We start from the raw sequence: 24364 nt of genomic DNA, 5'->3' as shown, positions 1-24364 counted from the left end.
GAGCATATTGACACACTGCCTCACAGTGTGGTATGCTGGCTGTACAGCGGCCCTAGATGTTCACCAACATGGCCCAAATAATCATCGGCTGCTCTCTCCCTTCAATACACGACATGGCAGACACCCGCTACCTCTCATGAGCACAGAACATTACCAAGGACTCCTCATACGATACATTATTTCAGTGTAAAACCGTTGATACAATATAGCCATACTCATACAGCAGGAGAGAAAAGACAGGAAGTATTTTGTTAGAAGTGAACAAATAGACTAAGCTGTCTGTGATTAGATTCAGTCTGAGAGAACATCTGCAGGGTCAGCTAAGGAGCAAAAACTTGCTGTTTCCTTCTGAGGAATCTACCCTGACTGACGATAACTTGTCCAAGGATTTATTTTATTTTGGTCTGTGTCTTGACTGATGCGACTTGTCTTTCTAAAGCCTGTTTTGAACCTCCACAAGAAGCTCTTAAACCCTCTTTACTTCCTGCCATTTCGCATTGCGGGAGCAATTACAGTGCTTCCATTTCATCTTGTCTTTGAGTCCACACTTCACATCTTCTGCACCCGGCTGACGGGATGTTGATGAGGAGTTTCAGGGCAATTTCAGAAGTCTGTCTAAACATCATTGTTTCTCCAGAGCGTGCTGACAGCTGGTCCAACAGAAAGTTGTATGTATGTGGCCTTGGGTCCCTGTGTAGAAAAAATCAGGGTTGGGGTAGAGCATCTTTGAGCACTTAATATTCATCTCATTTGCATGCTTGTAAGGGAATTCAAAATGAATTATCTTCTCATAGAATGTCGAAGCTGGAGGCATTGAAGTTACCAATATTATCTTTTATTATGGACATAAAGTATTTATGGGTTTGTTTATGGCTGGTAGATTTGGTTTGGATATTTTTCATGCAATTTTGCATACCTCTTCTGGCTTAATCTAGGATAATCTTTTACTTTTTTAAGACACCCTTTATAAAGGACTTATTTGGGTTGTCTCTTGTGAAAAACCCCTTTGACTGGTTAGCGTTTTGAGAAAATGATTTGTAAATGAGAAAGTGTTTCATATTATCATCTTTACTTTTTTATTGACTGAACATGTCTGATAAAACACGTTTAATAAATTATTTATTGGTAATTTCAAATTATTTGATCAAATAAAAGTAAAATAATCTGTACAATATATTCCTTGTGCTGATCACATGTGCACTTAATGATTATACACTTCTAACCATGGCATATTGATTTATATGAAAAAATCCTGTGGACATTTTCACAACAATTCCACAAATTAAGACATTTTTCATTGACAAACTTCCTGCAACTAGCAAATGAAGTTGTCAGTAATGCCATAATAAGTATTTAACACTTCAAATGGTGTGCAGCGGCGCGCAGGAGGATGAGCATGCTCTCAAGCGGCAGCCAATGATTACAGTCTAATCATAACATCAATCAGGAAAACGCCACTAGTTAGAAACAAATTAACATTAAGAAGAACATTTGAGTCATACAAATAAATATTCTGTTTTGCAACAATCCAGATATGTTTGTTAGGTTTGTTAAGTCATCATGCGAAAGACCTGATAATAAAAACAAAACGCAAAAATCATTAAAACTGCATTTATTAAAAAAACAAGACAGCAGCTATTCATCATTTTCTCCCAGAGGAAACTCAGTCTGTAAGAGTGCATCGAAGAGGAGTTTCATCTCCATATCTCGTCTCCTCACATTTGCTTAACAGCCTCAATAACTATGAAGTGTAGCCTTCTATCTTCAAGGCCAGCAGAAATAAAGTGTCTAGCACAGTAAACCTCACAATCCTATTCCTGATGTTATTCTAATACTCCTCTAACCCGCAATGACATTTCAAGACTACATGCCTGGTCTTACATGTGATTTAAACAGGGATTTTCTTTTAATGGCCTTGTTGGAAATGTACAAAAACCATCCATTGTTTACATTTCGACATGCACAATATTGTTCATTCATATTTCTAGTATCCATCTGTCTTTTAACACAGTTGACTATATTTAAATAAATATATATATTGTATATTATAATTTTCCTGTTTAACTTGATACTTTAACTCCACTCATCGGTCCCACTGATGTACAGTATCTAATTGAATGAATTTTCAATGTGAAGTTTAGTTTACCGTTATTAAAAGTACAGCTGCCTCTATACTAAATAATTGCATTGATTATCATTCGCGAGCTAACGTGCTAAGTCTTTGGCTAGTGTATGTTAGCCGAATTAGCACATGCTAACATAAGCATAAGTAATGTCCTGTCATTTCAGTATGCATACTTTAAATATTTACATTCTTAAATGAGTAACCACACATATGTAACTTCATTTGACTAAATATTTGTTTCCCATACGTGTTCCCTGCTGGTCCAAACTGCCAACCTGTAAGAGCTTCAAATGGGCTTAATAGTAAATGGACTGTACCTTTTTAGTGGCAGTACAGTATTTCTTATAATACCTTATTGCTAGTATTAATAGGGACAAATAATGAAGACTTTCTTTTGTTGTATTTACATAGACGTGTACTTTTATAGTCTTGATTGATTCACAGCTAACTTTTGTCTGAAGGAGGAGCTTCCTGTTTTGTGTAGAGACTCCTTCAGGGTACTTCCTTGTTTGAGCTAAATTTGCTTTGGTGCAACCCTGTTTGAAGCTTGATGCCAATCGCTGTGGGCTTAGCTCAAACTTTCCCCTTTTCTACTTATGGGATTTCATGTTCTCTGGAAAAGTTGTATTTGTTTACTTTAATTTCAGCTTTGAGTATAGCTTTGTTTTGATGTTGGTCTGGAGTGCTTTTTGCTGTAAAATGTAATGCCAGATAATGGTTTCTCTGGTCACTGAGTTCAACCACTTAGCTTACCTGTGCGATGATACTATAAATTCCCTTTGTGATGGGTTTTGAAAGGTTTTCATTCAAACAACATCAGGAAGAATGTCTCAACCCTCAGAGGAGAACATAATCCACCAATTTAATCTCCGTGCAGTGACAATGTTCTTGTCTTTGTCCCCCTTCTCCATCTGCAGGCGGTATATTTGAGACCAGGGAGAGTGAGTTGGTCAGCATGGACGAGCTGGCATTCAAATTTGCAGTAAATAACATAAACCGCAACAAGACCCTGATGCCCAACACCACTCTCACCTACGACATTCAGAGGATCAACCTCTTTGATGGCTTTGAGGCTTCAAGGAGAGGTAAGACATGATCAGAAGATGTAGCTATGCTCAGCGTGTGTGAAGCATAACGTACTCTAAAACCTTTAATAGAAGACTTTAAGATGGATTTTTTGTGTCTGCAACTGTCCATTTTATGTCAATCTAATGGACAATAAAGTATTTAGAATCTGAATCTAAAGAGGCTTAAGTTGAAAATTGTATTTATTTGTTCAAAGTCTATTAAGCTATTTAAATTTCTTAACAAGAGTGGTACACATTGATCAATTCCTTACAAATGTCTCTGCATGCACCTTATCACCATACACTGAATCAATAAGATGAGCATAACCCAGCTTGATAACTGGGTAAAGGGGATTGATAGCATCTCTTAAAGAGAGGAAAAAGCACATGAACATATTATAAAACCTACAATTATTATTCAAGGCAACCATTGACTAATGTCGTCATTAAGCTAATACTAACGTGGGCTAATAGTGTCTCTCTTTGGCCAAAAAGCTCATATTTAATATTATTTATTATTTGAATCAGACCTTAAGTAGTGAATATTAAAGTGAACCTGATCTGCAATGGACTTTGTTTGAGAAAAGGTGTCCAAACCATCTGACTTTGTTCTTCACCCTCAGTGTGTGACCAGCTGGCTCTCGGGGTGGTCGCCGTGTTCGGCCCGTCTCACAGCTCCTCGGTCAGCGCCGTTCAGTCCATCTGCAACGCTCTGGAAGTCCCTCACATTCAGACCCGCTGGAAACACCCGTCGGTGGACAACAAAGACACCTTCTTCATTAACCTGTTTCCCGAGTACACCGCCATCGCCAGGGCCATCCTGGACGTGGTCACGTTCTTCAAATGGCGGAAGCTGACCGTGGTCTATGAGGACAGCACAGGTAGGGTCATTTGGTTTTTAACCGTCAGATTGCAATTGTGATTAAGTCAGCATTTTATATGTAAATGATTTGCTCAAATGGTTTGGGACAAATATATTGGAAGGAAATTGATTTGATTCATGATAATACGGAATATCCAACAGAGATTTGGGGAAGACACATTTCCTTCATGGAGGATGCTGGATATGATGAACAATTGGGAAGGGGTAAATTCAGAGCTCATATCACTCAAAACAGAGCAATTCAACTCACAAATCTGTCCCTTACCTGTAGTCTGTAATCAAATCAACAATCAATATATTGTCTTGTATTATGATATACATATTATAAGGATATATCACCACAAAATCTGTCTTTTTATGATAATTGGCTAAAGACTGCATTGTGTCCAGGTGTTTCCTACTGCATGAGTAAATATCAAATGACGTTGTGTGGCATTTAAAGTGAGAACAGGTCTGGCTCTTGTTTTCTGGACCTTACAATGCATTCATATGTCAAGGTCTTAGTTACCGGTATTCACAAACATGCAATTCAGCTGTCCAGCAATGCCACCTTGGCTAGTGAACCCAATATGTGACAAGGGCAGAGTTGTTGGTATCAAACAGCTGCCAGTACTGCTGCCCTCAGCCTTGATGCTGCTGAAAAGAGCCAAAACACAACACTGACGGCCTCAAATCCAGCGAGGTCCAATATGGAGTCCCAGCCTATGACCTAGAGAATATGAAATGCTGCTGTTGAAATGTCAAAGTTTATAGATTTTCCATTTTTTCTTTCTTCCTTTTCGATCAAAAAATGTATTTTTCCTGAAATGTCACACAGACACACACACACACACACCTGCCTATTGACACACACACATACACGATTCAGGGAAGGTATGTGTTATCCTTTGATGGATTTTAAAAACAAAGTAAAGAATTTGAGAAAAAGATGCAAGGTATTTGGCAACAGGGTGATGCAGTGAATAGTGATTACATTCCTCAGATGAATATGAGGCAACAAGTATTACGGCAAGCACGAGCTTTGCTGAAATGTCCTTTAACCTGACATATGACCTTCCTGCAGTGGAGCTAGGAATGAGTAATTGGCAAGAGGGGATAAATAAAAAATCCAATTTGCCTCACTTGTTTTTGTAGGTCTAATGCGGATGCAGGAGTTGATCAAAGCTCCGGCAAAGTTCAACCTGAAGATCAAGATCCGCCAGCTGACCCCGGGCAACCAAGATGCCCGACCGCTGCTTAAGGAACTGAAGAAAGACAAGGAGTTTTTTATTCTCTTTGACTGCTCCTATCGCATGGCTTCAGAGCTCCTTAAGCAGGTTCGTAAAGTGATTGGTCGAAGTCGCCTGCATTATTTTGTCGTTTTCCAAAACATTTAGGTGTGATTTCGGGGGCTTCATGTTATTACTTTGTTCCCTAAGGTTTAAATTTAATAATAGACATTCTAATACAAAAAAGATTACATAGCACTTAGCTGTCATAGTTAACATTTTGAACTTTCCAAAAGTAATTTCCCATCAAGACAGATTGTGAAGTGCGATAGCTAATGAATTATGAAATGGACAGACATGCTGTCACACGTTTTCAGACTATTATTAGTGAGTTTTTGTTTCATCCTTCTTTAGTGGCTGTACTGAATGCCATTAATAATCCTAAATAGTTGATACACCACACAAAAGAAAAATCACCTGCAGAATAACTTAGATTTGCCTATAGCTGGAGCACCTGAGAACTCATCATATTTGAAATAATGTCCTGGCCTTTCCTTTATTTCGTTATTTCTTCTCATTTTGCAGCTCTCATCAATGGGAATGATGACCGAGTACTACCATTTCTTTTTCACGACTTTGGTGAGTGAGAAAACTGTACGGATAAAGTTATTTTATTGAAGCTACGGGACAAAGGGAAACCAAGCTCCTCATCTGTGTGCGCATTTGGCCTTGAATTTGCTTTGTAAATTCTATCTGGATGTTAAAAATGCTGCTTTGGTTCATCAATTCAAAGTGAAAGAAAGTTGCACCCTGAGCTAGAGCTTAAATCTCTCTCCTGCTCTTTCTTTTTTAACTATTACACAAACACCAAATCATACATTTCCTATTGCCTCTCTCTTCCCCTGCAGGATCTGTTTGCCTTGGACTTGGAGCCGTACCGCTACAGCGGGGTCAACATGACCGGCTTCAGACTGCTTAATGTTGATGACCCCTTGGTAGCATCCACCATGGATAAGTGGGCTATGGAAAGACTGCAAGGTCCAAAACAAGAGAGTGGCCTGATGGACGGAATCATGACTGTAAGCCTGCACAACAACACAAACGCTCAGATGAAAGCCCAGGATGCACATTTGTATTCTGCCTGCTTTTTTGCAGACAATTGTAAGCTGCACACACCTGCTAACCTTTAAATCTTTGCACAGGCTGTATTTCAGCATGATAAAAATGTTATCGCTGTAATCCTCCCTTGTATTTGTTCCATCATAATATCTATACGATCAGCTGTTTATTTTACATTTTCATCTTCAAACCGTGCTCTCTCAGTTCCTTACTGTAATTCATCTTGTTTACAACCTGCCTTGATATGTGAACTACACATGCGCAGTGTGAGAGAAAAACATCTTCCTCTTCACTGCCTCCTCCGCAGACAGACGCAGCCTTGATGTATGATGCAGTGTTCATGGTCGCCGTTGCGTCGCAGCGAGCCACTCAGATGACCGTCAGCTCCCTGCAGTGTCACCGCCACAAACCCTGGCGCTTCGGACCGCGCTTCATGAACCTCTTCAAAGAGGTTGGTGTCAGCTAAGGTCTTTGGATCAAATGCAGCTAAGAACCCTGTTACATTAGCAGTGTGACTTCAGAAACCCCTGTCGCTTTTCCTTTGACCACTATGCCTTTTTAATGAACTGTTTTCAGTGCGTTTTGAAAGGGCCTCATGATCACAGGCTACTTCAAATTGATATCGTAATGCCCCTGCTACAAGCATGAAACGTACCCAGCTGCATGTCAGATCATTTCATGTGATACGTTACATGATAGGTCACTTCTGACAGGCCACGCTTTGCCTCTAAATGTACACTACATGAAAATATAGGGTTTTTATGTACTTACAAGTTGAAAGCGTGTGGTTTGATCTGACTGCCAGACTGGATGCCTACAGACAGAAATGAGGCCTTTGATGCATGAGTGTTTTGATCTGTTAAGACTTAAATCCAACAGAGGACTGTTGCCCACCATGGAGAGGGAACATTTTCATTCAATCCCCTCTCTCATATTTTGCTCTTCATGCCCCCTATCCCCTCTCTCTCTCATATACTTTTTTCCATCTCAGTGTCTCTCTCCTCATATCCTTTTCGTTTAGTTTGCCACCACCCATTCTTTGAAGCATCTGTCCTCCTGTGCCATTCATCACTCGATAAGAGCGTTTTTTGATTGCAAGAACCAGTAATGCCTCACACAGCACTCAATTAAAAACCATTTCTACCAAGAGAGTGCAGAATATGAGCACACAGTTTTTATTGCAATGGCTGAAATTAAATCCTGGGCACTTTAACCTGTGTGTTTACTCTCTCCTGGCCAGTCCACAATACTCCGAATGCTTCTATAGACAAAATTAATGGAATTCTATTTAAAATGTTTGGACCATTCTTGTTATTCAATGCTCCTCATTTAATTACTGAAAAGATGAAAATATACTGGACAATATTCAACCCACAGAAAAGGCTTTTCTTAAATTCAGTTCTTTTTGCCGTTTTTTTGAGAATTATTATTTTGAGGTACTTTATTTTGTCCCTTCCTTTCTATCTCTTTTATTATCACAGATAAAAAGAATACATTTGTTTCACATGCTGTATGTCTAAGGTATAAGAAGTTATCCAAACATAGCCAAAATCGGCGACATGCAATGAATAAAAATAACGTTTATGTGCTCCGTAAAACAATATGGGGAAATTGGAAAATGTTAAATAATGTCACTTTGTGGAAATGGGTTAGGGTTAGTGTTAGGTTATATAAATGTTGTGATTTATATTCACTGTTAAGGGTTTGTAGCATGTGAAAAAAGGGGTAAAAAAAACTCTGCAGCTTGTAAAATAAACACATATTTAGATGAATTACAAACAAACTGTCCACTGGGAAAATAATTTGCATGCGTATAAGAATTCAATATTTTAAAACCCCTTACTGTATTAAGGATGTAAATGAAATGAATATGTATTTCATGAAACACAATGAACATTTAATGCCTTTTGAGATTTTACTCCAAAACAACCAGTGGACATCTTCCAGTCTTCACCTGATGCTTCACTGATCCCTTTCTCTGTCCCTCCTGGGAGTCTGCTGCAGAGCTTCAATACCACTCGGCACTCAGACGGCATTTGAGACTATCTTCCACTTCTCTTTTCCTCTGCATCTCGTCTCTGTAGGCACAATGGGATGGACTGACAGGGCACATTGTTCTTAATAAGACCGACGGCCTGAGGAAAGACTTTGATTTGGACATCATCAGCCTCAAAGAGGACGGCACTGCCAGGGTGAGCACAGGGGCCCTGAAACATCCAATTACACCACTCTCACACTGCTTCCACCTTGGCTGATTCATTCCATTAAAGCATGTGTGTGTGTGTATGTATGAAAAAGAGAGAGAGGTGCTGTAGAGATTTTGTTTTCCATAATCCATCTACACATTTATTATTTGGTTTTGATTTGACTGGTCATGAATATTAATAATACTGCAACAACTGATTATTTCTCTCCACACTGTCTGTGCTTCATGTGGCCCTAATCACATTTTCAAAAGGGTTTTGTGGAGGGAGGAAGTCGCCTCACGAAAAGGTGGATCAAGGTTTGTGCCAGGGCCCTGTTTGGTCGAAGCCTTTGTTGTTTGGCTCCCTCCTTCCCTCTTCCCCTCTTTTCTCACTCTGTATGCCACTCACCTCCCTGCACCTTGCCTTGTCAACCCTGTTTCTCTTCGCTGATTTTGTGTACGCCAATGCCAAGTATTTGACATTTCAGTTTTCTCCGTGTCGGGGTCAAGGCATTGTTCTGACACATGTCAAAACTTTATTAGCCAAGGTAAAAATAGTGATACCCTTTGGTTTAAACAGACATTACAAAACCTCCGTAGAAAAAGTGGAAAGTCATGCAGTTTGACTTGATGTGTATTTGTCATTTGACAGCAGGTAGCTTTTAGTAACAAGAAAAACATATATAATTTATCCTACCATTGCTTAATTTGTACAGACTTGTCAGTCCACTCTTATAAGGTTCTTAACTGCCTTCATACACACCAGCAGTAGTTCATTGCAGCAAAGAAAGATGCAGTTAGCAGAGGCGACCACAGCATTGAGACTTGTTGAAGAGCAGCAAATTGAGGCCAGTGCACAAGTAAAATGCTCGCTGTGATGTGATTGCTTTAGCTGTGTGTCACATCATTCTTTCTCTGTACAATTAAGTCACATTGTTGTTATTGTAAATATTCTTCTCTCTTTTTGCACTATTTTATTTATCTTATTTGCACCATGTATGTTGAGTTGTTGGAGGAGCATGTAGCGTGTAGTATATGCTGTGCATATGACCAATAAAACCTTGAAACCTTGAAACATTTAAGAGCTACCATTAGCTTCGTTCTGTCTCACAAAATATACTGTCAGTTCTAAAGAGCAAATTAAGTAATCTTTGCTTCACCACCTCTGCTTAGCACCTTGAAACCAACTATTTGTGAGTGAAAGAAGGGATGTTTAATTAATTCATCGCTTTAAACACATATATTACTGTCAGATTTTCTTCCTCTCAGTCCACCTCAGTTGGCAGACCGACAGGTGTGGAGGGAGGCAGCAGCTGTCAAGGTGCAGCAGCAGAGATTTTTTCTGTCATTTTAATTCCATTCAGTACTTTTAGCTTTTAAAAGCCTCCCTTTTGGATGAAATAGCAAAACATTGTAAGCACATCACATAAACTGCGTGATTACCGTCATGAAAAATGAATTATCAGAGCGTCGCAGTCGTGTGAGAGCTTGGGCACTGGAGTGTTAAATAAACCCTGAAGAAGATGATGAGGCTAAACAAAGTCTCTTAGGAAATAAAATATTTTCTCTTAAAGTTGTTAACTTTCTGGTAATATGTTTTTTCCCCCCTCTCAGCTTTCTTGGCCGGGCTTAATGTCTCCCGCTTGTTGGTTACAGTTTTCCAGTCTGATTTGGTTCATGGATGGAGATGAGCTCAAGGACTCATGGATAACATTTTCCTTGCAGCATATGAGAGAGAGTTCCCGTCAGTTTGCATGGCACACTGTGTTGTTGGGAACTGCTCTGGTACATATGATAAATTTGCAAGGCTGCACAGTTAATCCTTGATTTAGGGATTTAAAAGATGATGAATAAATGCTGCACAGGCTATATTTTGGTGTTGATTTCATTAGCTTGGTCAGATTTCTTTATTACTTAAACTTCAAACTGACAATTCGTATGGTTGATATTCCCTGGAGTACGATGTTTCCCAAAAATAACGCGGTTCTAAAACACCGCAAAACCTGAGACCAAAATACTTTCCTCACTTGCCAAAAGATATTGTTCTAACTGTGTCCATTTATCTTGGAGATTGAAGACAATACAATTAATTAAATCCAACCCCATTCACTGCGTTTCTCATCTGGAGTGTCCAGAGATAAGACAGATTTATGGACTCCCGCTCAGGGTGGACCCCTGCGAAGTGCCAAAGTGGAGATACAGAGTACTTTTAGCAAGGTTATAAGTGAGCACATCATCTGTCAGTCTGACTGGGTGAACAGAATAAGACAGAACGTAATGGGGAGGGAAAAACATGTTATCTTTTGCAATAGGTAATCCCACATAGCCCTTTATCTGCAAAATAAATTATGAAAAATAAAACTGTACCTTCTGTTATGCTTTATTAGGAGGTGCTGATGCGTTCACTGCGAGTCATCATCTTTTGCAGGGATTGAAAAAAAGCCATTGTTTCTGGCTTCAAATACACAATTTCATTAGTTTTTCTTCACAGACTGAAAAGCAAAAGGCAGAAAGCTTTAGTTCAGTGTGGTATATTTAATGCACTTAACTGTATTGCATCAATGTCACGAGTCCCCTTGACCTTTGCTCTGCTCTTTAACAGTGAGGGGATTTAAAAAAAGGTCAACATCCATCTGCCAGACGCCTGTCCTAATCTGATAACTGTCCGGATTATACCGCCTGGTCCGATGAACCGGACACTCTCGTTCACAGCTTCTGTGACCGTATGAAGGACAGACACCATGTTGTCCTCTACCCCCCCGACGCTCTCTGATCCTGCCCTTCACCATTTACACTGTCCCTGCTGGTCTTATTTTTAATCCCAAAATATCAATAAATAATTTTTCGTCAATGTCCTCGATCCAAAATATGGTCTGACCAATGTTAAAAAACTTAAATATTTTCAGTTATTATTCCAACAACTTGGCAGATAGTAGTGATTGAACATGAAAGTATCCAACCGTTATTGTAAGAAACACCTGTTGTCTATTTGTGAAATATATTCGTGTTTTTCAGGTTCAAACAGAATGAAATATAAATGCTTACAGATGCCTGTGCCAATCCAAAGCAATAATTTATCATAAAGGAATTGTTTTTATGAAAAACAGCTTTGTAGTCCAGGCCCCACAATATGTTCAGTACCTGAAAGTCAGATTAACGGCTGCAGACAACAGGAGTGATATTGGTTTGCATCTGTACACTTTTACCCGATTCCGAGTATCAACAGCTCAGTTTGGAGCCCACTACTTCTTCATTTTCATATCGTATGAACTGCAGATTCACTCGATGGAGTTTTCAGCACTATGCCAAGAGTTATCATAGCAAAGCTGGGCAAAGGGAAATGGTGAAGGGTTGTGAATGGAGCAGAAAGTTGAAAATGAGCCAGGATTGTCAGGTCTTTTAACCAGTACACTTCTTTTTCATTATCCTGTTCGACGAATCCGAAAATTTGATCAAATATGAAGTGTATTGAAACCGTTTCTTATTTCCTGTCAATGCTTAGAGACTGAATTAGGCTCTCTCTATTTAGTGTAACATATATTAATCAGCTTCCTTCCTTTGTAATCATAAATAATCCACATTCTCCTAATTCAAATCTTTAGGCAAATATATGAGCACCTATAATTTTTCTTAATTCAAAGCAGTGAACGTGGCTCAACTATCTAAAGCCCTGTTTGCCTTTCCAGATTGCTGTGTGGAACTCGTACAGGGGGATGAACCTGACGGAGACCAGCCGAGACAAGAATAACAATGTGACGGACTCCCTGGCTAACAGGACTCTTATTGTCACCACGATATTGGTGAGGAGAAAGGTTAAACAGAGGACAGCATACGAACAGAAGAAAATCCATGAGAGGGAAGTGGGGAAGATTCAGACGGAGTGGTGTTAAGGAGAGGAAAATAGTCACTGAACTGGAGAGTCTGAATGTGTATTTCACAATTTCTCCTATTAAGACATTTTGCCAATCTTCCTAAGGTCAACAGCTTTGCAATCAATCGCCTTCAGATAATAATTTAATCATAATAATGAACATGCCTTGAAAAGTGAAATACAGTTTTTCTTTTGCAACACAGGAAAATCCATATGTGATGCAGAGGAAGTCCGACAAGGAGATGATTGGTAATGACCGTTACGAGGGTTACTGTCTGGACCTTTTGAAAGAGCTCTCCAACATCTTGGGTTTCACCTACGAAGTCAGACTGGTGGCTGATGGCAAATATGGTGCCCAGAATGACAAGGGAGAGTGGAACGGGATGGTCCGGGAGCTGATTGACCATGTGAGTTAAAGGTGCCATAGAATGGAAAACTGTATTTACCTTGGCATAGTTGAATAAGGAGAGTTCGGTAAATTGAACTGACATACCGTGAACCTCCATACTTGCAAATCATGAATATGCATATCACAGCAGTAAAACGGGTGAATTACAACAATCCCTCTGTGTTACGTAACACACGGTAGTCCAGCCCCAACATTTGCATACACCAGCTGCTGGAAACACTAACGCTAACACTTACCCCTCCGTAACGTTGCCTGTCCAATCTCCGACCAACTGGCTGTTCTTCAAATTCCTCGGTTTCCTCCTCCGATAAAGGCTCAAACATGTAAGGTTGGATGCCAATAGCCTCCATGGTTCATCTCTCACAGTTTCGCGAACTTCACTTAATTCTGTGGGCTCTGAGGCAGCCATGAATTGCTCCTTGTAAACCAGCCAATCAGAGCAGAGCTCGTCATAATTATTTAAATGAGCCCCCAAATTCAGCTTGTTTCATTGTAGAACCAAATCTTAGAGTTATAAATTTGCCTGTAAAACCGCATCTGGAAATTTTTTGGATCAACCAAAGTTATATACCTTCTTTGTGGACATCTGAGAGCAATTTAAAATACCAGATTCTTTCTATGGCACCTTTAACACAAAACTAAACTGATTTTTAAAATATTTTTCTGGAAAATGACCTACATGTGTTGACTCTCATGAACAACTTAAAGACTTTCAATAGTGAATCAAGTTGTGGAATTAAAGAATTAAACCCAAAGTGGACGTTATCTGTTGTTACAATAGAAGCTCATATCATTAAGATGGATGTAATATTTCTAAACAGCAGAATTAGACAAATGTTTTTCGAGGAAAATCAACTATATTTTAGCCAAACATCTGTTTTTGAGTCAATTTATTCTAAAGGATGTGATCAGATAATTGATAAAACATAATAATTGAACCTGCGTAAAAGTACCTGGTTACTATAATTCTTGAGTAATCTGCTCATGGCAGGGTGAAAATTGCGATAGTGTATCAAATATGAATTAAATCTCCACTTCTTCATTAATCAACTCTTAAAAACTAGTCACCTACAGGGTTGTGATGTGGATACAAATCCTGCATTAACATGGATTCAACCAATTAGTCTATAATTAGGATCACAGATGGAAACAAAGCCTGTTAGACAAGAAGCTTCATGTTGCTGTGTTGGATAACATCCAAAGGAGGTACAATCAGTAGTAATCAATTTTCTTAATTGTACTGACATTCTTTCAAAGCAATTGAGACTTTAATTGTTTTATGCAGCCTCTTTACTCATTTGTTTTTTTCTTTTTTGCCCTATATTGTTCTGTTTTATTCCTATATTTAGCAGACAAGTTTTATATGTCGCTGTGATATCAAGTCACCGAAATGTGTTAAATTGATTATAAATATTTTCCTAAAGGACTATCTGTTTTATCTGGAGTATCATAGTTTGTCTTCTGTCTCCTCTAGATTGCAGACTTAGCTGTGGCCCCGTTGACCATCACATACGTAAGAGAGAAATCCATTGACTTCTCCAAGCCCTTCATGACCTTGGGTATCAGCATCTTGTACCGCAAACCAAACGGCACCAACCCGGGCGTGTTCTCCTTCCTGAATCCCCTTTCTCCCGATATCTGGATGTACGTGCTGCTAGCCTGCACAGGAGTTAGCTGTGTGCTTTTTGTGATTGCCAGGTACGAAGATTGATTGATATTGTATTGTGGGATGGAAGAAAATAATGATTTCTGAGGGTACCCTGTAGGATGAATAGAGGGTGACTGCTTAATGGGCTGTCCACAGCCAGGATCAGCTTTTCCAAAAGCTCTTTTGTTACAGTTTTGAAAGTGCAACAGATAAAAAAAACTGTGAGATGGTGTCAGCACTTAGCTTTTTGTCACACCTCTTGTATCTAATTCACAAGGTTAGAATCACAAATAGTAAAATAATGGCATGACTGTAATTCAGAAGATGTCCAATCTTCTATAGTTATTCTAAAATAACCAAATATATGTTTTAGCTGTCAACTGAAACGTTGGTTTTCATTGTGCTGGCAGGGAGTAATTGCTCTCTCTCTTCAGATTCCTCTTAGGTTGTGTGAAAAAAAAAAAGAAAAGCTCCAGCAGGTTGCTCTTTGCAACCGGTAATGGATATATGTTTTTATAAAATGTCAAATGCCAATCAGGGCAAAGTGTTCATTGCACTACAGAAAAACTGAAAGCCTGCGTTAAAGTTAAGTTTGTGTGTGGAGATTTGTAGAGGGGGTTTTGCATGTTCATGTTTAGTATCTTGCAATAAATATTGGAATTGGCTTTCATTTCTTTTTTCCTTTATTGTCTTGCAGGTTTACACCGTACGAGTGGTACAACCCACATCCGTGCAACCCGTCCTCGACTCTCATACAGAACAACTTCACTTTACTCAACAGCTTCTGGTTTGGCGTTGGGGCTCTCATGCGGCAAGGTATTTACTGTAGCTTACAGTTGAAGCAGTCATCACCAATTTGTGCAAAAAGAATGGATCAAAGGGCTACTTGTGTGTGAAATGGCTTGTTACAAGATATTCTTCGAATAAGGACACTAGTTTTCAGATTGTCAAAGGAAATTAAACATGTTCATTCATAGCCGTCACAACTGGTGCTGCTTTTTCGTATTAAATCCCTGTCCCGGGTGCTCCTACTAATCATGGACCAGGAAGTAGCTTTTATTTTTTAATCTAATTTGGTTTTCTACTGACTACTTCCCTGTTGGTATGTTTCCGATTAACTCTCACCAGTGTTTTTCAGTTGCGGCAGGCAGCTGTATCGGGCTAAAAAGCTTAGATAAAAGCCTCTGTGTGCTAGCTAACTCAGTATCAAACTGCAGAGAGACAGAGTAAGTCACAAGCGGCTGAATATAATGAAGTATTTCACGGAGTTCATTAGGCAGTCAACAGTATAGAAAATGTATTTGTAAATGTTCTATGTGTTTGGTTTGTGAAGCACTTTGAGTTACCTGTGTGTATGAAAAGTGCTATATAAATGAAGTTTGATTTATTCAGCAGCTAAAATAATAGTTAATAATAAGATATTTAGAGAGTAGACCATATGAAGTCTAAAAGGAGGGGGTTCAAGTGGTCAGGAACACAACAACTACAAATAGTAAAGGCTGCAAATGTTCTACTGTAGAGCTGTCTGAACTCCCTGCACAGCCCTAACTATTCTGACACTTTAAACTCTACTCTAAGCTGTTTAATTCAAAACATCAATATTTGCCTCCTTTTTTCTGCGAATGCTCTTTCCATATTGCCCGGATCCATTGCCCCATTATTTGCAACCATGCCCTGTAATACCAATCATGTTGCACTTCATGGGGACTTGACCTCCCTCGAGGCAGGAGATTTGAGCAGGATAAATCCGACGTGCAAGATTGGACAGCCAACAAACTAACTTTACAGCAGCAGTCCACAACAACATGGGGACGCAGAGGAAATGTTGGGATTCTGCTTCAGAAATGCAGCAGTAGTGATAAAAGAAGAGAAACACAAGAAAAGTGTTTGTTAAAGGCATGGATGCTTTTACGTTACGGTTTATTTCTGTTGCATTTGTGTGTGTAACCTTGCTGTTTGGTGGTTAAATGTGGCCTTGGGCTTTTTTTTGGATGCTGTGCTTGAAAGTTACTGCTTCCTTAGATACATCACAGTCAAACAAACCCTCCAGAAAATGTTTTACTCTAAAAGTGTTGTTGAGAAAAAGGTCTCCAAGTAAAAACATTCACATTGCATTATTCAATCACATTTATGTGTTTTCATTTCCTCTTTTCTCTGCACAAGATAAAGAACAGTGCTCGATCTGCTTCTACAGTTTGATGTTTCATTAAGTTTTGGACATGGTGTATTCACTCATTTTTGGTATATTTTGTCTGTGACATTTACTTATCCAAACCATTTTGTTCCATTATGTTTGGTTTTTCATAATGATTGTTTTTTTAGACCAAACAAATAGTGGTGGGAGAATATAATATACTGTCTCAAGAGCTGCACAATTTGTCACTGAGGATGGAGTTGAAGATCCAATTTAAGCATCTTTTTATTTTTCCCTTTCCAGGCTCGGAGCTAATGCCTAAGGCTCTGTCCACTCGTATAGTTGGGGGCATCTGGTGGTTCTTTACCTTAATCATCATTTCCTCCTACACGGCCAACTTGGCTGCCTTCCTCACTGTGGAGCGAATGGATGCTCCGATCGACTCAGCAGACGACCTGGCGAAGCAGACCAGGATTGAATACGGGGCAGTGAGAGATGGATCAACCATGACTTTTTTCAAGGTGCAAAGGGCTCCAAATGTTCTTCTTAACTTTAGCAAAGTCACAGCCTGTTTTAAAAAATAAAGTCACGCATTGCTGAAGAATCACATGCATGGCATACTCCCTTCCTTCTTGCTGTCTTCCTGTCTACCCTCTCACTGTCAAACTGTCCACAAGGTAAACATGCCAAAAAGATTATCTTAAAAGAAAGCAAAACATACTTCAGCAGATGTCATAAAAAGCCCTTGCGTATTACATTCCCTGATTTAAATTCTTATAATCCGTATCCTATAAAAATACAAAAGACAATTTATCCAACAACTGTCTTGTATCAGATCATAATCAGAAATACCTTTTTTAATTGCACACATCTATGATTAAAGAAATGTTCTCATTTAAGTTACTTCAAGGCTTGTAATTATCAGCAAATGGCTTGGGTTAGTTAGTACCAAATAACAACAACTGGAAACCATAATCTTAACCGTGTTTGCTTGTGTCTTTGCAGTTTACTAGCATCTCTGCATTCGGATGAATTCCCAAAACAGTTTATCTTTGTCCTACTTTTAGAGTATGAAGCAGCGGTACAGTACCTTCCCTAACACATAATCAGACTCATGAGGGTTTCCTCAGTTGCTCAACTACATTATCCTGTATTCTTGCCAATTATCCCAGGAAAAACAACACATCTGAAAAGGCAGAAAGAAAAAACATTTGCATTTAGTATAATTAAAATCAAAGTTTATACATCGAGGTGTTTGATGGAAAGTGGAAATTACGCCTACTCAGACTACTTATGTTTGCATTTTGGGGTGTTAGTGTTTTAGTTGAACATATGTTCACTTGTTAGTTTGTATTATATAATGTTTCACTCTATCGGAGTCCTCAGACAGGACTGTCACTTCCTTCCCCCGACTGCCACCCACCCTCCTAGCTTCCTGGTGGCTCAGCAGGGGTGATCCATGCAGCGCTTTATCCTCCCAGATTGCAGCCAGTGATTACGGCTGACTGGATAGGAAGAAGCAGGCTGTGTTGATGGCTCGAACAAATTGAATCAGCTGGAGGAGATTTAGAACGCAGCTGTCCCATTTTCTCTGACTGAGCAAGGAGAAACACACACACACACACACACACACACACACACACACACACACACACACACACACACACACACACACACACACTCAGATAGACTGCTGCACATTCTGCTTATAACTTATATCATATTACAATATTTTGATATATAGTTTAGTGTATTTGGGCTGCCACAAACGCACATAAAGATAAAAATTTCACTTCTTAACAACTTTTGACTGTTTGGTTCCTTTGGCAGAAATCTAAGATCTCCACCTATGAGAAGATGTGGGCGTTTATGAGCAGCAGGAAGAACACTGCATTGGTTAAGAACAACAAAGAAGGCATCACCCGGGTGCTGACCACCGACTACGCCATGCTGATGGAGTCCACCAGCATCGAGTACATCAGCCAGAGAAACTGCAACCTCACTCAGATCGGAGGTCTCATTGACTCCAAGGGCTACGGAGTGGGAACACCTATAGGTAAGAAGTGTAGAGAAGGAAGATTGTAACATGGGAAAAGGATGTTTTTGAATGTGTTGTAACAGGGTATTCATTTTTAGAAAACTCCACATTTATTAATATGAGCCCAACACGAGTTAAAGGTTTTCAACAGCAACATATGAAAATGTAAAAAAATGCAAGGCTTTTTAAATGTTTTGGTTGAGGTATTTTCCTGGAATCTCTGCAATAAATGCTTTTTACTGTTACTTAAATTTTGTCTCCAATTTGCATTTTCTTTTTTTAAGTGCAAAGCTTCTATGGTGTATCTTCCACTTAGAAATGTCCTTTCATCCCTAAGCTCTGCCAACTGATCACTGCAAATGTCCATGCAAGGGTTGTGGCCAATTTTTTGGCGTGAGAACTTAAACTGGTCATTAAAAGTCATCCTTCTGGACCGTGTCTACAGTCGGATATTTACTTTAGCAGTGCTCAACATCTTGTGTCTCTCTTGTGTTTTTCTCTTTTCCTCTTGAGATGTTGAAAAAAATGTAGGCCGAGTTAAAATATTCCTTTTAAACTGTGGTAGTTGCTGAGCACAACCTGTCAGCCAAGAAAATAAGCTGGGAAGTACAGGACATACATTTATATGTAGGGGCAAAACGAAGAAATCAATGAGGGTGGGTTTTGGCTAGGGTTAGGCTTAGGGTACACTACATTTCTGTAATTACCAGAGATGGCTCGCTGTCAGTATTTATGAAAATGATTTACTGTAAATTATTACATAGCAATTATTGCCTCTTCAGCTCTATTCTTAGATAAGAGATGGAATCATAAAGGGATCACTTTATAGTATTACTCTTACAACATACACTAGATGAAGGTGCAGTGTAAAACAGAAAGAAGTACAATCATTATGAAAGGCTATGTTAACAAGAGCCAAAGGTCTTGGGCTCTCAGGTAAAGTTTGTAGCCCACAGAAACAACCTCCAACACTACCTGTAGGCTTCAAGCAGACTTGAAGAAGGCATGCCAATTATTCACCGTAGTGTGATACACTTCCAAAGGAGACCCAAGTTTCACCCACACCAGCCAAGCCAACCTTCCTGATGTGCGTGTAGGTAGGAGGGTTGTCGGCTGCTCACCTGTTGGGGAAATATTTTCCTAGGCCCTCAACTTTGACCCAGTTTATCTGTTTCTACTGCCCTCTACTATGTTTTGTATCCCTATTCCTACGTGTTGGTGCAGCTGATAGAGGGGTTATAGTGCTTTGCCTGTTTTGTCTTGTTATTCAGCGTGTTGATTATTCTCTCAGAACCAGCTAAACACATGGGACTAGGTGAGAAATCTTCAGAATTGGTCGGGCAACCGCTCTGTCATCTCCTGACTGCTGCACATGTCTTGTCAATTCTCCGGCCGTAACTTCATAATGAACCTTCAGTGTTTGCCATCAAGTTCCATTAGAGGTCATTAGAGGATAGTGTCGGGCAGAATCCTCCTTCTTAAACCTAATAAAGGTGGTTTAATACCTTCAACTCCATGTCTTTATTCATGTCTCCTGCAGTCGTCTGATCGCTACTCTGCTTTTACTCTCAAACAGTATGTTCGGATCTTGTAAAGGTCACAGTAGAAAATATGTTTTTCTCTTTTAAACAACGTAAACAGAGGAGTGCCTCAGCAGGGCTGCCTTGTCTTGTTTTAATTAAATCATTGTTTATGCTCTGTCATACATTCTGTTTTTCTATGTGCCTTCTCCAGGGTCCCCATACAGGGATAAAGTGACCATTGCCATCCTTCAGCTGCAGGAGGAAGGGAAGCTGCACATGATGAAAGAGAAGTGGTGGAGGGGCAATGGATGTCCAGAGGAGGACAACAAAGAAGCCAATGCTCTCGGCGTGGAAAACATTGGCGGCATCTTCATCGTCCTGGCTGCTGGTCTGGTTCTCTCCGTGTTCGTGGCTATCGGAGAGTTCATCTACAAGGCTCGCAGGAACGCCGACATAGAGGAGGTGAGTGAGGGTTAGAAAAACCTGTTTCTCCAGTTTAGGAGTGATCAGATTTAAATATGCAATCTGCTATGTGGAAAGTATAAAGTCATTAATGTTGTAAGGCAAATAAAATGTATGCAAATGTATCCTCACAGACATTGTCAGAGAATGGAGAAAGAAATGTTCTTTTTAGTTTGTCTTTTGTCTTCCTAATTAAAATGTTCAAAATATTGAAGTGCTTGTTAGATGATATTTGCTCCATCAAAATGTATTTACTCGAAACATATATTTGCACTTGCTAGTGTTAACAAAAGGAACGTGACAAGATGGACTTATGACTAATCAGTGGCTGACACTCCACCAACAATCTATGCAATATCCAATATGTATGCCTTACATATATGATCAGATGTCATTCATCTCATTGGTGTCGATTAATGCCTGAAACTCAAATGCTTTTTTGAGTTGCATCTTCTATCTTTTCATTGTTTAGAAACCTACGTGAGTTCTATAATTTGTGGACAATTATAACTCTTTCCACACTTTTGAAAGAATTAATATTCATATGATTAGTTTCTTGTATTTTGCTTTGCTTTTGTGTGTTTATTATTTAGCTTTTTTATTTCCTTTCTCACCTTGTCCTTGTCTTAACACATCTTTTGATCTCTTTTGTGTTCTTTCCTCCATTCCTTTTTTTTTCTGTGCATGCTTGGGTCAGGCCTTCTGTTTCTTTTACGGGGTGCAGTCCCGTCAGTTCCAGCGCCGTGGCTCCACCTCCTCCTCTGGCACCTCCTTATCTACTGATCTGGAGAGCGGCAGGCTACTGGGGGATGACACAGAGTAGCCATGGCAGCACATTTACCACACATAGACACTCTAGACGATAGGTTTGTAACAAGGTGTCCTTTTCTCTGCCCCCTACTTAAAATACCCCAGTTTATCTGCACCTGTGTCAGCCAATCCCAATTACCATTTTACCTCCAATACCTGTTCCTTCTGCCTTCACATTTCCTTCTTTTTCTAATTGTTTGAGCTGAAATGTTGTCCTCAAATGTATTCCTTTTACCCCAAGCCCAAGGTTCATTTATGAGAAGGTGTTATGTGACTACAGTGTGGTTTTTAACACCAGACAACTTCACTTTCTTTGCATTGAGCAAGCTTATTTTCTAAATCTCATCTTGATGCAGGCATGTCTGCTAAGTGTCCACCCCCTCTTATTTGCATGCTTTTATATGACATACTTTTAAAGAGCACTAAAGAAAGCCTGAAAGTAAACACTTACTCTAATTAAGAAAAACACTGTGGACATTTTAATGGGTTATTTTCAGGTGGCAAGTGTTTAAGTATTACATGATGAGTCACCTCTTTGTAGCCTTTTTAGCACACATTTGTTAAAATCCATGATGGTTTGAAAATGTGGCGGAGCTCTGCACTGCTGCTTTCTAGTTAGCACTTATAAAGTAGCCTGCCTAAACATATTGCTTTATTCAGCTCACTGGACATTTTTGTACTTGACAATCAAAATGTCTTTTGGGAAATCAAAAGATAGGAAAAGTTACTTGGATACTTTCTTCATCATTAGGCTCATTTGTAGGCTGGTTTGATTGGTTACAATTTGGATAACAAATTGATGGAACAACATGTGAAGTTATGACGTCCCAGACACCGATCCAAAGCCAAAAGTACGGTAATATTTTCTGCTGACTGCGGGACATTTTAACTGAGGTAAAAATTAATCAGAGGAAAACTGACTTTCAAGGTCTTCCCTGCACTCCTGGACTGACCTCGTCACCTAGTCGGAAGATTAATGTGTCTCCGAAATATACAGTGGTGAGAACTTATATTATTAAAGGGTATAAATATGTGTACTTACATTCAACAAGTTTAGTTTGTACTGAGTGTTTCTGTGTGGTACTTCCAGGTGGCAACAAATATTAATAGTGCAAGTAAATGAATTATGATTTAGGATTTAACATTGTTCTACCTTGTTCAGAAATAGTTCAATTTTAGTCTGCAGTTTCTGCTCCTCTTTCACAGTCTTTAAGGTATTTTGTTAATACCAGGTAAGTTTTCTCCTCTGATACAGAGTGTTCCTTGCAATCGTGGGAAACCCTGCAGGACGCCACATTGGTTTGAGAAGCCTTAGGCAAAGCCTGAGGATGAAAGAGGAAGCCCTTCTATGGTCCTTGGATACAAAGACCAACAGATAAAAATGGGACGACTTTGTGCTGCGAATGGTAATTTGCAAAATAAATTTAGAAAGGATCGCCTCTGGAGGAGAACAAAATAAAAGGCAAATAAACGTAATTGAAGATTAATGAGTTCAACGCAATGTATTATTCTGCAGAATCAAATAAGCCCGAGGCCTCTCATTTCAGATGGCCTTGTCTTTGATTCTTTCCAATGATTACCATATTATGAATCTAACTTCCTGCATTGTTGCACAACACACACTGTCCTTCATCTCTTTTCTGTCATGGGATTTAATGGTGTGACCACAGAGTTTACAAGTCATTCCAACTGATTTTTTATGTGTATTTTGTCATTTCTGCAGTTTGCCTGGTCAGACTTTACATTACATTTGCAGAAGTTGGTGGCCTGCTCACATTCAGCTGCAGACAAGCTTCTGCAAATCTTAGTCAAATGTTCTTACCTTGGGTTTACATTTCAATGAGCCTTGTTGAACCCGTTATGCAGCAGCAGCAGCAGCTTTTTTGTATGTAATCACACAGTCTTCCAGACCAAAGCCAAAGTTCAAAAAGGTCACATTTACTGTATTGGAAATCAGCTTTGATGTTGTGTCAACCCAAGCCTTTAATTAATGTTCTCTTTGGCAGTGTGTATCTTTTAGCGCCCTGATGGAGGAGTTGGGAATATCCATGCAGTGTTACAAAGGCATCCGGAGGAGATCAAGAGCACAGAGCGGAGCAAGGACAGTTTGTGTCCTCTGTCAACCCAAACGCACTAAGAGAGAAGGAGCGAGACGGGACTCCAGCACGTGAGCCTTGGATATACAAACGGATGGAAATGGATCAGAGACTGATGACTGATCACTCTCCACTCCTTTATTTGTGGGCCAGAGAATGATATAAAGTTGTTTCCTCATCACCCTTGTGTCTGGATAATTTATTGAGCATTATACTATTTATTTAGTTAACAAAGTCTTGGCCTTGTATCAACATTAATCATGTTAAAACAGGCGAGTACTATGAGCAAAAGAGGCCTCGTAGTTAAAAAAAACCCATTGCTGTTCCTAAATGGCTGTAATTCACTCTTCTGAGAAGTTTGCAGAGTTGAATCTGCAAACTTTATAGATACTCCTGTTGTGTAAATGTATGACAACTTCACTGACTTTCAGAGTAAAACGATTTTTGCATTTGGTAAACCAATGACTGATGCTTGTTGTTTATGCTTGGCAGCAGTTTGTGCGTGTGTTTCCTATGTGCCTACTGGCAGGCAGCAGAGTATCTTCAGGGCCTATTGCTGAGCCAACCCTGGCCAGTGAAAAAAGATAAGGACCTCTAAGGAAAGTAAGGAACATACCTGCTGTTTTATGCCCTTCAAGCACTGTAAGTGCAGACAGCAAATCCCCATTCCAAACACATACACGCACAAACACACACAGCCCATCAAATGCTGGTGATCATAAAATATTGCCCTCTTTGCATCAGAGAAAGATTGTAATAGGGGCAGAAGGAAAGGTGAAAATAAGA

General features: G+C 39.5%; 1 protein-coding gene across 5 annotated transcripts in view; it reads left to right on the top strand.

The window, feature by feature from the left end:
• The window catches only part of grik1a (glutamate receptor, ionotropic, kainate 1a), a 31176-nt gene extending 6812 nt beyond the window's left edge, over positions 1-24364 (top strand). Inside the window, exons 2-18 of one of the 5 annotated variants that reach the window (XM_063896109.1) lie at positions 3043-3210; positions 3816-4073; positions 5210-5391; positions 5869-5922; positions 6192-6362; positions 6710-6853; positions 8487-8594; positions 8861-8905; positions 12274-12387; positions 12662-12865; positions 14342-14565; positions 15213-15331; positions 16953-17170; positions 18480-18705; positions 20422-20672; positions 21370-21538; positions 23489-24364. In XM_063896109.1, the coding sequence (XP_063752179.1) occupies positions 3043-3210; positions 3816-4073; positions 5210-5391; positions 5869-5922; positions 6192-6362; positions 6710-6853; positions 8487-8594; positions 8861-8905; positions 12274-12387; positions 12662-12865; positions 14342-14565; positions 15213-15331; positions 16953-17170; positions 18480-18705; positions 20422-20672; positions 21370-21495 (2612 nt within the window). In that variant the 3' untranslated portion in view covers positions 21496-21538; positions 23489-24364. The remainder of the gene's footprint in view (positions 1-3042; positions 3211-3815; positions 4074-5209; positions 5392-5868; positions 5923-6191; positions 6363-6709; positions 6854-8486; positions 8595-8860; positions 8906-12273; positions 12388-12661; positions 12866-14341; positions 14566-15212; positions 15332-16952; positions 17171-18479; positions 18706-20421; positions 20673-21369; positions 21539-23488) is intronic. The other 4 variants (XM_063896111.1, XM_063896108.1, XM_063896110.1 and 1 more) reach the window with 4 other exon arrangements.

The sequence above is a fragment of the Eleginops maclovinus genome, chromosome 11, assembly GCF_036324505.1.
Source record: "Eleginops maclovinus isolate JMC-PN-2008 ecotype Puerto Natales chromosome 11, JC_Emac_rtc_rv5, whole genome shotgun sequence".
Taxonomy (NCBI): domain Eukaryota; kingdom Metazoa; phylum Chordata; class Actinopteri; order Perciformes; family Eleginopidae; genus Eleginops; species Eleginops maclovinus.
This window is presented reverse-complemented; position numbering and strand designations above follow the sequence as displayed.